The sequence below is a fragment of the Branchiostoma belcheri genome, unplaced genomic scaffold (assembly GCF_001625305.1).
Source record: "Branchiostoma belcheri isolate BF01 breed outbred unplaced genomic scaffold, Haploidv18h27 scaffold55, whole genome shotgun sequence".
Lineage (NCBI taxonomy): Eukaryota > Metazoa > Chordata > Leptocardii > Amphioxiformes > Branchiostomatidae > Branchiostoma > Branchiostoma belcheri.
This window is the reverse complement of record NW_017804187.1, coordinates 1,824,916-1,838,770: the sequence shown is the minus strand read 5'-3', so window position 1 is coordinate 1,838,770 and position 13,855 is coordinate 1,824,916. Positions and strand designations below refer to the sequence as shown.

General features: G+C 43.2%; 1 protein-coding gene across 1 annotated transcript in view; it reads left to right on the top strand.

Annotated features, from left to right (window-relative positions):
* LOC109481406 (RNA-binding protein Raly-like) overlaps positions 1-8,944 on the top strand; it is a 14,721-nt gene extending 5,777 nt beyond the window's left edge. Inside the window, exons 3-5 of the mRNA XM_019783962.1 lie at positions 7,277-7,352; positions 7,670-7,753; positions 8,822-8,944. Coding sequence (XP_019639521.1) covers positions 7,277-7,352; positions 7,670-7,753; positions 8,822-8,846 — 185 coding nt within the window. The 3' untranslated portion in view covers positions 8,847-8,944. The remainder of the gene's footprint in view (positions 1-7,276; positions 7,353-7,669; positions 7,754-8,821) is intronic.
* The last annotated feature ends 4,911 nt before the right edge of the window (positions 8,945-13,855 follow it).

Here is a 13,855-nt window from a genome sequence, read left to right as displayed (position 1 = left end):
CTTTATTCAGGGGCGCGCCCCTGTTTAAGGCTTTATTCAGGGGCGCGCCCCTGTTTAAGGCTTTATTCAGGGGCGCGCCTCTGTTTAAGGCTTTATTCAGGGGCGCGCCCTTGTTTAAGGCTTTATTCAGGGGCGCGCCCCTGTTTAAGGCTTTATTCAGGGGCGCGCCCTTGTTTAAGGCTTTATTCAGGGGCGCGCCCCTGTTTTAGGCTTTATTCAGTGTAAGCTTTTAACCAAGGAAACACTTTTTGAGATTTTCTTGCTTGATGCAAGGGTCAGCTCCTATATATGTAGACAACCCTGTTTATTGTTATGCATTTTATTTCTTTGGATTCAGAAAGTGAGATGAACATTTACCCACATTTACCTACATATACCAAAATTTACCTGGTAAATATGTGTTATATGCGGGTAAATATTGAACATCATATTTACCAAGGATTTACACATTTAGGGTAAATTGGGTAAATCCCACTTTTCGTGCAGTGCCCCCCCCCCCACACACACACGCAGTAACGCGTCCTTTCAAACTGCCCAGGCTTAGTATCTACCTCCATCATTACGCCAAATTGTACACATAACGTTATAGCGTCATTCCTCACCGCAGTTCATATTACAGTACGCTTTATAAGCCCGGCAGCATGTTTCTTTCCGCCACGGCGCAAATTCCCAAATGCTAACGACTCAACCTTTCCCCTACACCGGTTCAGAACCTGAGACTACGCGGGAAGGAAGAAATTTGTAGTCATCGTGGCAGCTGGGATGTTAGGCCACACCAATTTAATTTGTTGGTTATCGGATTCGCCTCTTCATTTTTTGGGGATTTGCAAAAAGGCCAAAAAAGCACAACGTGTTCCGACTTATCGTAAAAGTCGCCATGTAATATCGCAAAGTCACCATGGCAGTGTAAGAATTACTAGAGTAGAAACAGAAAGACACTCCTGGCCCCGGCCTGGGATCGAACCCACGCCAAACCCGGGCACCAGTCCACATGCCGACGCCCTACCAATTCGGCCAAAAGGCCTAGACCCATCGGCTGGGTCAGTTGGTTGCGCCTATAAACCACCCCACTGTTACACCAGCTTTGTATTCCTGTGGTTTAGCAGCATTTTTGGCTGGATTTTTTTTATTTGCCCGCGCGCACTAGTTTGGGTGTCTTCAGATGATGTGATCCATAAAATGAAAGTATCTCGGATGTTATTACAGAAATCTGTCTCGATCTGTTGGTTTATCTTCCGTGAAGGCGCGTTATTGTTTGACATTTGGGTTTGGTCTTTAGTGCGCCCCGGGGGTCAGAGCAGCAGTAAAACTTCCGGCACTGTGTACAGCTCTGCAACTTTTCATAGCAGCAACGTCGCTAGGCTGGGTACCAAACCTTTTAGTATTTAGCCTCTGCCAGGCTTCGGGTGGCGGCTGGAAAGAGTAAAAATCGGCCAAATAGAGAGAACAGTTTGCCGCTCCCGAAGCGGCAAACTGTTCTCTCCAGCAGACCTACTCCCCTGGCATGTTACCTCTCTATTTGGCCAATTTCTACTCTTTCCAGCCGCCTCCCGAAGCCTGGTAGATGCAAGGCAAAAAGCCCCAGTCCAATAACCTGCTCATGAGGCTATCCACATGTAAGTTATCCTCTCGCAGTTTTCTCTAAGGTCTCGCCTTGCTGTTCGTCCCCAAGTTTTATGATGACCCCCTGCCCTTGTCACAGTTGTCTCCGCACGTGACAAGACTTTTCTGTCACCAGTGTCCCCTGAGCTCTTCCTGGTGTCATTATGAAGTTGTGCTTACTGAAACGTAACACTTCTTACGCCGCTAATGGGCTGTGATCTTAATCCGACCAGACAGGTGTGGCGAGCTGGGAATATGGAAGTCCCAGCGCGGATAATAATTTATATCAACCATACGTCGGTGAAGGTTAGACGTCCAGGTAATAAGATACGCCAAAAAACAGTTACTCAAACAATTGGATATGGTTTTGGAAACGGTCAGACGTTTCAGGTAGTATCCACTGAAGGTTAGACGTCCAGGTAATAAGATACACCAAAAAACAGTTACTCAAGCAACTGGGTATGATTTTAGAAACGGTCAGACTTTTCAGGTAACATCCGCTACCTTTCGTCAGTGACACTGGAGAGCTGTCGGAAAAGCAGGTTTATAAGTACGAACTATTGTCTTCACTTATATGCATATCAATCAATAGTTTGTACTTATAAACCTGCTTTTGACAATTCTCTAGTGTCACAGACGAAAGGTAGTGGATGCTACCTGAAACGTCTGACCGTTTCCAAAATCATATCCAGTTGCTTGAGTAACTGTTTTTAGCGCACATCAACTAAAGCTTGGGCGAGATTCTATGGCAGTTTTCGTATTCGTGCTGAAGTTTCGGCTCACCGGAAATGACGCGTGGCAGAGTGACCTTCATGCCGGAAATGACCCGTGATAGAACACTCTACAGTGTGACCTTTATTGTGACATTTCCCGGCATTCACGCCTGGAAGGACAGGGTCACAGGTCAGCCTTCCAAATTTCCAAGCAGATGTGAGGGTTTTCTTGGAACATGTACAAAGATGACAATCAGGCGATTTCATATTTTAGTGACTCAATATATTTTGGAGTTGTTGAAATGTTGACTAGAAGAAAGGATTTTTTTTTCATGAAACTTGAGCAGCCTTTCCAATCTCCAAGCAGATACAAGGGTCGCCACAATATCGGCGTCTTGTGTCTGTTTTTGGAACATATATAAAGAAAACGATCAAGCATATTTTAAAGCGACTCAGTACATATATTTTTTCTTGGAATGTTGACTAGAATTAAGGCCTTATTTTTTCATTTTTTTCATGAAACGTTTTTGAAAAGATAAGAATGCAATGTCATAATCACAACATGAAGAGCAACCAAGAGCCGAACACACGAACACGATAACCAGGATTTCAGCACCAAGGACAGTGACATGCAAAGTCTAGTAAGTGTTACAGCAAAGGTATCCTGTTGCTATTTAAATTCTAGGGGTAATATTTCTTTATTTATTCATTGGTTTGGCTGTTCAACCCTCACAGCCAGGGCAGCCCAACTAGCCTGTGGCTATTACAAAGGGCTTGTCCTGCTGACAAGACATGACAAAACATTACGGCAACATATACGGTGACTTAACAATCTACAAAACTATGTGTATGATAATACTTCTTTTTGATCAAGCTTAAGCGTTCTTTCTTCGTCACTATCTTAATGTAAACATTTAACATAGATTTTCTATGTCAAATATGACATCTGAATATACCACATCAGTTTGTGAAACGTGTTCCAATTTGCCCAGGGTCATGGTCCCCTGTCAAACGAACCAGTCTTCAAATTTTACGCCTGACGCACATCTGACGAGTCAGCGGACGCGCACGCGTGTGAATACTGCCACGCGGCCAGACCCCGGGCGATTTAGGAGATGATATCCCTCTAAAATGAGGTTATGGGTTGCGAAGCTTTCAAGAAGTTGGCTTACAAGGTCGCAAAGGTGCAATATCTGACAGACCTTGTACTTAGAAAATGTCAGACAAATGTCGTCACATGGCTCCAGACCCCGGGCGATTTAGGAGATGATATTCCTCTAAAAATGAGGCCATGGATTGCGAAGCTTTCAAGAACAAGGCTTCAAAGTCGCGAATGTGTGATATCTGACAGACCCTGCACTCAGAAAATATCAGAAGAGACTCGTGTGGCGTAACGACAGATCGTTCAGCTCGGAACCAACATCTGCGCTAGAAACTAGTCTCTACCAGGCTTCGGGAGGCGGCTGAAAAGGGTAGAAATCGGCCAAATAGAGATATAACATGCCTGGGGAGTTTGTTTGCTGGAGAGAACAGTTTGCCGCTCCCGAATGTTATCTTTTTTTGGAGCGACAAACAGTTCTTTCCATTGAAAGGCGTGTTTTCGTGGGTGGGTATGACATAAATAAAATACAACACGGTGTATTCCGCATAACCCTCGGTCCCAGCCCTCCCGCGGATCGGATATCCCTCCAGTCTTCGGAAACACACGAAAATGTGTCTTTCACGGTCTACACGGGGTTGAGGACGCGCAAATGTCATCCTGCTGCAATGACTGACATGGAGCTAACCGGGTTCTTGCTTGTAGTTTTACACGTTACAAGGTTAGCGGCACCCCCTCACTGCTACCATCAATCTTTATTTGTAACGCCGAGCGGGACGCTGATACAATAAGCAGAGTTAAGCCAAAAATTGGCAAAGATGTCTGTTGCCATGCCGGAACGTGGATGGCAGACAAATATGAAGAGAGGAGACAAGAAAAGGCTCTGATTTAATGTTTTGTCTTTTACTTTGATGCGGTCATGTATTTCATTCATTTTATATGTGATTTTCCTACTGAATCAAAACCATCTATCAAATGATTGAAAACTTTTATTTTTCAATAACAATCGGTGTTATAACAGTCGGCAGTAAACGCAGAACAATATAGGTATAATTTCTTGTTTAACAAGGTTTATGGTGTCAAAATTGGAAAATGTAGGAATCTTGTTTTCTTTGGCTTGCTTTGTTTTGTTTTTGCCCTATCGCATTAGATTTAGAGTCTGTGGTGGATGCCATCCATAAAATTTACTTGCTAAGGCCTTACAATGTTAGCGGCACCCCGACAACGCGCCCATCAGTTTTCATTTGTAACGCGGCGCGGGACGCTGCTACAATAAGCAGAGTTAAGCCTCGCAGGGACACGCTGTCAGATCTAATGCCACCACAACCGGGACCAAAGTCAAGCTGCAACATGGATGGTTCTATCTCCTTCATGATAATATTTATTCTATAAACATAACACTGATTCTACATGTTCCAACAGCAGAAGACGTTGGAAGATTCCATTGCTGCATGGGGATGTAGACTATTGGAACACTTCACATTTTCCGACAGGGGTGATTTAGGAACAATCTATTTGTGCGGGAGGGGGATAGGTCCATTTTTGGTATGGTGGATGGGGTGAAGCCATTTGCTGCATTTTGAGGATTTTCTAGCATTACTACATGTCTACTTAGCCTGGGTGCCATTCAGGGTTTCAGTTACAAATCAGATGGCACCCAGGCTAATGTCTACTCACATCACGGATAACTTTCGACATCATACATTTTACAATGGTAAAACTTACACAGAGACGCTGCATGCTACAATAAGCAGAGTTAAGCCTCGGAGGAACACGCTGTCGGATCTAATCCTGACACAACCACAGCGCTACTCGTAGGCTAGACCGTGGAGGTCAAAGTCAAGCTACAACAGGGACGGTTCTATCTCACTCGTGATCGTATCATTGCTGTCTATTCCTAGTCTCCACCAGACTCTTTTGCAGGCTGAATAAATAGTAGAAATCGGCCTACAAAGATAGCATTGTAAACAAATTGGACCCTCTATGGGCAGCTACATTCTTTTAAGGCCGATTTCTACTATTTATTCAGCCTGCAAAGGAGTCTGGTGGAGACTAGTCTATTCTCAACACGGATAACTTTCGACACGATACATTTTACAATGGTAAAGATTATATACCACACTTACATTACCGGACTTGACTTTTATTTATTTCACTTTTATCTACTACCAGAGTTATCAACCAAGGATTAAGGTGTTTAAAAATGCATTCTTTCCTAGAACTATCGCAGAGTGGAACTCGCTGTCACCAAGTACAGTAGGGGCATTGTCATTAGATAGCCTTAAACAATGTTTAGAGTTAGATCTCAAAGGTTAGGTGTATGTACATGCAATGTAGCCAGCTGCCGCCGCGCCGCGTGCCTGAGAAGCTGGTGTTATACCAGAGGGCGGTTTTTATACCGGCTGTGCAGATACAGATACCATTGTCAAGTCCGATACTGTTTACAAACTAAACATTACCCGACGGTACTGGTTTTTACTACCATCGTTAAATCTAACGCTACTTACAGGGCGGACTGAGTAAAGCTCCCAAAGCTGTAGCGCGGTTCATAAAAGCCACATCTGAGATTGGCATCCATGTTTCCATTATACATGTCGTGTTGTACAAGTGCGGGGCGACGTCGTATCGGCCGCTACAGACAGTTAACCATATCGCAGAGGCCGTAGGAACAAGTACATGGCTAAGGCGATAGTAAGGACGTTGAATTTTATCTTTTCTGTATATCTCCAGCAGTTCCAGTGTTTTACGTTAGGCCTAGGAAAATATGTTGTGTTTCCTGTTTCATCCTGAAAAAAAATTAGGGTCGGTAGGCATTGTCGTTCTTCTTTTTATGCCCCTGTAAGGGACATAAAAAGCTTAGCTTAGTTTAGCACTCAGCATTTGAGAAAGAGTATCGTAGTTAGACATAACTCTGGTGCTTAAAGGCATGACTATTACATGGGCACAGTTTTTGAACACCTCAATCCTTGGTTGATAACTCTGGTACTTGAAGGCATGACTATAACATGGGCCATTCTCGTGTCAAAGGATACATTTTTACAACCAAAAACGGGCCCAGCGGTGGCGGAAAGTCACCGTAGCCGATCAGATTAGCATGGTTTTATCTCTCCCCGATCTCTCTGCAAACGGCTCACGACAGCACTCAGGCCGCCGGAGGACAAGCAAACGACTGTCAAGACGCTCGTATAAACGTGCTCTGGGTTTAACGGTTATTTGAACTAAGGCCACACCGACTTAATTTTATGGATGACATCCGCGCGCGCATTGATTTTAGCCTGTTCTCAAAAGAAAACAAAAACAGATCACGTTTATCAGGGGCTATGGTATGGCTCTATGCCTGGGTAGTCCATGGTAGTTAGCGACAATACGGAGCCGGTGGTAACACTGGATGATGGCATCAGGTTACCGAAGCTCCACGACTCATGAATTCATATATATGTACGGTGCCGATTCATAAATTCCGCAAAAAGCCAGCATGTGCCGGCCTGTCGTATACGTCGCTATGTACTGCCGCAAATTCACATTACCAGCTTTGTATTCCCGTGGTTAAGTAGCATTTTTATTTTTGGCCGGATTTTTTTTATCAGCCCGCGCGCAGTAGTTTGGGGGTCTTCAGAGGATGTCATCCATAAAATTAAGACAGTGTGGCCTAAGGCCCGGTCCTGCTTTCAGAGGCACTTTAAAGACTGGCGGCATCGATTAGACACTTTTACTTCCTCATACAAGTACTCCTACATGGAAATACGTGATGGCCTCCAGGGCTAGTGTGGCCCATTACAGGACTTCCTACTGCTAACCCGGTCACTCGTATTGTGCCGTTACAAATGGAAATCGCACTAAATGTCTCTTTTCTATTCCACAGACTGTAACCTGGTATCCGAACCCAAACCCGACCGACCCAGAGCAACAAAAAGAGCAACTACACCTATTAACGGCAGGTAAAAAAAGCATTTTAACGCTCATACATATATTAAATATATATACATATATGCATAATGGTTTCCGTACATTCTCATGTATCTGTTAGGTTAGTAGAACGTAGAACCTGTTAGCATATGGTTTTATACCGGTGCCATTTCTCAATACCTTCTGTACCCATTGTCCTTGTGAATGCCAGTATGCAATTAGCCGTCGGACATGAACTTGCAATAAAGAACTTCTGGTTGACTTTGTAATACATACAGCTCTCCCTAGAGTTCCGTTATTATATTCACGAAAACCAAAACATAAAGGTCTCGTTTCTTGTTCTCATCAGGACGACTATGGAGGACCATGCCATCACTGTCCTATCTCCTCTGCTGCTCCGAGAATTCTGTCACTTACGGGAACCCCCCAACAGGTCGGTGTAGATTCTGAGAGAGAGAGAACATTTCAATCAGTATTTCATAATTTGGGTATTTAAAACGACAGAAACAAGCCTCAAGATGAGTCCTGTATTTTATGGGTGGTACCCTAAAAATCAGCCCAGGGCCCTTCCAGTAACTATCTTCTGTCAGAATTGTGGGTATTTTGCTCCATTAGGGTCAATATACTAGTACATTGGAATAAAGTGGTCTCAACTCAGTATATAGATAAATGACTAGAATATTGACTTTGAAAAATCGGGTTTCCAAGCCTTAAAAACTGCACTGGATGCCTTTGACTTTATTGGCAAGCTCCAAGACTGATTTTTCCTTCCGTACCTAGGCTGATGATACAGACATTCCTGGCCAATGGTCAGCTTCATGCTGTATCCAGAACCATGCTCGGGTACCGTTCTGGATAGTCCACGCGTATCCAGAACAGTGCCTGGGGCAAATCGACGTTTTTGGATATAATTAACCTCATTGGCTTGCTCTAGCACTAATACTTTCCTCCGTACTTACTATAGGTTGATGAGACAGACATTCCTGACCAATGGGCAGCCTGCCCCTCCCCCTCTACTCCCGGGCTTCCGGCTGCTGAAGAAGTCACGTGGCCGCCAACTGACCAATGGGATGAGCAGAAAACACAACACAGTAAACCGGCCGGCGATGACGTCAGGTAAGGCCAATGACGTCGACAGAACGTACTGCCCCTGCGCAAAATTAAGGTTTTTAATAGTTTTCGTTGGATAGTCGGTAAACGTTGCATCAAAATTTTGCCAGTTGCATAGGATATCTTTCCCGACACAACATTTAGTGCATTTAGAAACTACAGATGAGATGTTAACCTTATATACGCGAATACGACCTTAAAAGAGGCATTCTGCCGAAGTGTTATGCACCATATATTACAGGTTTTGCCTAGGTACTACGTTCAGAATGTTCTGCCAAAAGGTATACCCAGATTTTCTGACTTTGATTGGTTTGAGCGTTTTGTAACCTACATAAAGGGGATGAATTTGAAGTCTGCTATGTCTAATTTCTATGTTTTTTCCGTGATGCAGATATCTTGATCTGTGGCCGCTGTAAGGACATGTTCTCCACCCTAGAGCGGCTACGTCATCACAAGTTGGTGGGGTGCCGGCCGCATCCCAGCTGCCCCTGCGGCAAGGCTGACGTCAACACAGAAAAAGGTGAGGTCAACACATGAAACTGGTTTACATTTCAGTACATTCGATAAGTCTGTTGTTTAGTAACATGGAATTAAGTTTTAAAGGTAAAAAGCCCTCCTAGCAGCTTGTTCCGGAACTGCAGGGGCGTTTTGCTATACAACTTTGGATAACTGAAGCAATGACGGATCTTATGATATTGTTTGCAACCATTTGACTGGATTTGCAGACTTGTAAATTGTAGGAGGAAAGAATCCTCCTAGCAGCTTGTTCAGGAACTGCAGGGTCAGTTTTTTTTTTAAAATACGGATATAGATATAGATATAGATATAGACGTATTTTCATGATTTTGTTTACGACTTTTTCCAGACACGCCGTTTGACTGGGTGTGCAGGTTTTGCCAACAGGCGTTTGACGGACCCTGGCCACTGATGCAGCACGCAAGCGCAGTACACAACAACACCATCTACTCTGAGGCGGGACAAGACCCCGGAACCCTCCTCAACGGGCATCATCAGGCAGAGGAGACCGAGTCCTCGGGGTCCTTGTCCAGTGTTGAAACGCGCGGCAGCGATATTTCCAACGATGATGCAATAAATGTGCGTATATTTATATACTACAGAAAGTGATTGATTGATTGATTGATTGATTGATTGATTGGTTGATCGATTGATTGATTGATTGATTGATTGATTGATATTGACATGTATACGTACTCATTTTTGCCTGAGTCTAATGAGGAAATAAATTAATAGGTGTAAGGTACATTTCACAATGACGCAACACTGGGGCCTGTCAGCCATCGTAATCATTCTATTTTCGTTTTCTCTTCAGTTAGTTGACCATGGTAACTGGTCCTATAGCAGACAGCCTGTGGTGTTGTGTTACATTATGTAGCAAGTTGCAGGGCAGAGTTGGAGGGGCTGGTCACCATATATATACACTAATGTGTCTAAGTAAGAATAAGCAGAGCAGTAGTTTGTTAGGCTAGACTATAAACATTATGTATTTTCTTTGCAAATATTACCTTTCTAATTTTCTGTCTTTTTTTTGTTTTTTGTTTTTTGTTGTTGTTTCTTCAGGGAGCGCATGACGAGATGTTGATTCGGCCAGACGACAGCAGGCTACATGGTGGGACTTTACCATAACACAACAGCATTGGGAGGTACACTGTGTGAACTGTGAAACAATGACTGGATCGGGAGTTTGAAATCAGTGCGTTTTGATAGCGATGAATTAACCATGGATTAATTGTGGAGGTTCATGTTATTCTTGCCAGTGTCAAAGGCACAAAGCTTCGGAGAGATATCGATTCAATTCTATCTGTTCGTATATGTGATATGATTTCTTGCATTTATGTAGTAGAGTGGATCCATTCCTCAAGCTAACCGACATTTCGCAAACGCAGTCGTCCCTCAGTAAGACATGATCTGGAGCCGCAGCGGCATAGTTCACGTTTAGAACTTTTATTCAGCCTGTTTGGCTTCTTCAAGTGTGACACAAGTTCACGAAGTTCTGTCTTTTATATCTATCCAGTGCATAGTGCCCTGGTCATGATTTCTTGCATACTAGTACACAATGATGTAATGATAGGCTGAGGTTGGCCGATTTTATACATATGTTTTGCTGCAAATCATACCACTGATGTTCATTGTTGTAAATATTACGACACATTCGCAGTGGTTTTGATGCCGCTGTGACAGAAGTTCCAACTGCCGACTAGTATCTAAGACAGTCTTTTTCTTTAGCAATACAGCTGAATGTTACAGGCCTGTCGCAAGATTGTCCTCTCGATGTGTGTGACGGACATCCTACAAAGCAACCACGGTCTTTGTTGTAGACTAAGTGTGTTCAGTTTTTCTTACTACTCCATACATACTAATACGGCTCCATAGAGTTATTGAATAACGGTTACGGCGTTACAAATACACACACGATGATAGAAAGGTTGTAACAGCGATATCAGCATTTACCTTGCGTATAAAATAAACTGGTAAATGAATATGTATCATATGCCTCATACATATGATATGCCTCATTTATTGCATCCAGCGGTAGCACTATCTCAGAACGAAAGGGAATACGAGGTACTCGCGTTGGGTTGGCGTAAAAAAGATACCAGTGCAAAAAAGAAAGACCGATAAAACACGCCAGAAATAAGCCCATACCCAAACATCTGCTTGGAGAGTAGCGAGCGGCGCCCTTGAATTTCGCATCACGAAACCTCCCAGTGATAAATCTGTGAAGCGATCCGCTCTATTCGATACCTCCCGTCCAATAACCATCACCCGGGGGATACTTACAGCTTTATTATGGTGCAGCGCAGGTGACAGCCGCTTAGTGCGACAATCGCTCATTCTTCTCACCAGCAAAATCTGGCAAAGGCTGTCTGACATCAATTTCAATAGGAGCAAATAGAGTCAGGCTAACAAATTGAATGGAGCTTCAGGGGTTAAAGGCGATATACTTTCAGATTGTACCAATTCTCACGAAGTGCTACTGTAATGCAAATACTGTGGGGCAGCCCCACAGTACTGGGGCTGTAGCTAGTTGGATATATCTAGTGTTGGGCCTTGGATATTTTCAGTTTCAGCGTTTTTTGCAGCAAGATCGCATCAGATTTGTTGTTTTTTCCAGCATGTAATCACAAGACGTGGTGACGGTACACTCAGATGTTTTCCACTTATTTTTATGCCGCATCAAATTTGAGGTACCTAAAGGACGTTACACATAGATGCCATCCATAGAATGACATCAGAGATGCCGACAGGTGATTGACAGGAGTATAGAACAGTGTGAGCCCCGCCCTGGGGTGATGGCGGCACCGGCTCAGGTTACATAGCCTCCGGGTTTACTGTTAATACATCACTTGTCTTTATTCTCATTAATCACCGGCTGCGCTGGTCTCATACTGTGAATCACTTTATATTCGTGGCAGCAAAATTTCGCTGTCTGAGAAAAATGTACATGTTCGAGGAACTATATATACATTCGTGGCGGCAGTTGGATCAAAAAGAAAATCGGCGAATTATTTGTTTGAGGTACTAATAAATTCGTGTTACACAAGTGACCGCGAAAACCGCGAATATAAAAGTACCGGGAAAATTTATGATTTACAGTTTTCCTTATCAAACCACCATGATGCGAAAAATGAAAGACAACTATGATATGGAAGATAATTTTGGGAATGACGACCTTTATTGCACATTTTTGCCACACTAGAATAAGTACAGGTCACAGCAAAACATGATGAACGTACAGTTCAAATTGAGATACAAAATAAAACTAACTATCATTAGATAAATTCTACAAAACAAATAGAGAAATTTGAATCAATTTCAACTTGTATCCTGAAAATGGCGCTAAGATCATTCCAGATTGTCCTACATTCACCATTTCCAGGACGTAATTTACAGCAATGTGTGAAAACATACAAATCAACGCAATGCCCATAATAATCGATAAATATTCCCATAAAAACGTTTCCATTATAAAACGCATCATATCATACATGTATGACCCAGTTTTACACATGAGTTCACTGTGAAATATTCTTTTTTTTTTCATGTTTCGGACTTGTGTAATTCTTTCAACTAATTATAATCAAAACACAGTGAGAAAATACGTACTTTTTTTATTTGGCGCGCCGTCATATTATACATGACATATCCTGAAGCTTAATACGTGAAACTTTCCCCCCAGTTTCGCCCGTCAGATACTACTATATCAACGTCTGCTACTCAACGACGATCAATAATTTTTGTCCCGTCGCCTTTACAGATCGATCAAGGTCGTATTTCAGGGATATCATCAAATTTCTCGGCTGAACTGCCAGCGCGACCTGACCTCATCAAGATAAGATAAACTTTCTATCCGGGCGGTTGGCCTCGGTTTTAGAGGCAATTTTCAGGCAAATCTGGCTGCCGGAGGGTGCGATAGTTTTGACCTCTCGTCGTGCGGGGTTGGTATAATGAAGTGAGGAGGCGGGCAGCGATATGTTAGATTGTTCAGACATATTCTGGCATCCAAGACCTACGATGTAAAAAATGTATAAATCAAAAACTATGCAAATTTGGTCATACATGTTTCAAAAAGAGAGAAGAGATCCTGTAGATATAGACATAGCACAGCAATGCAACACTTGTTCCTTCTACCCTTGTACCTCAGTTATCTTCCTTACATGTATGTAGTGCGTTTGGCCCATGTAGGGCGTGAATATGCAATGAAGTTCATTGTCATTATATTTTTGCCTGGTATCCAGTCGTTCTGTCCAGGCGGTTGGCCCACTGTATCATTTGTTACGCCGGCTGCAGTACCAACAAAAGCCGCCAGGGGGCCCAATGTCTAATCATTTCTAGGTCTACCCACCTACCCACCTACCAAGTTTCATGACAATCCACCCATAGCGTCTTGAGTTGTCTTTGGGTCCTGACGGTTGGCCTCGGTTTTAGAGGCAATTTTCAGGCAAATCAGACTGCCGGAGGGTGCGATGGTAGCTGACCTCTCGTCGTGCGGTGTTGGTATAATGAAGTGAGGAGGCAGGCCGCGATATGTTAGACTGTTCAAACATATTATGGCATCCAAGACCTACGATGTATATCAAAAACAATGTAAATTTGTTAATACATGTTTCCAAAAGAGAGAAGAGATCCTGTAGATGTAGCATACTTGTTCCTTCTACCCTTGTACCTCAGTTATCTAACGTATAATCAGTGCATTTGGCCCATACAGGGCGTGAATATGCAATAAAGTTCATTATTATTGTCATTATATTTTAGCCTGGAGTCCAGTCTTTCTGTCCAGGCGGTTGGCCCACTGCATATGTTGTTACGCTGGCTGCAGTACCAACAAAAGCCGCTAGGGAGCCCAAAATCTAACCATTTGTAGGCCTCATCAAGACCTACCCACCTACCAAGTTTCATGACAATC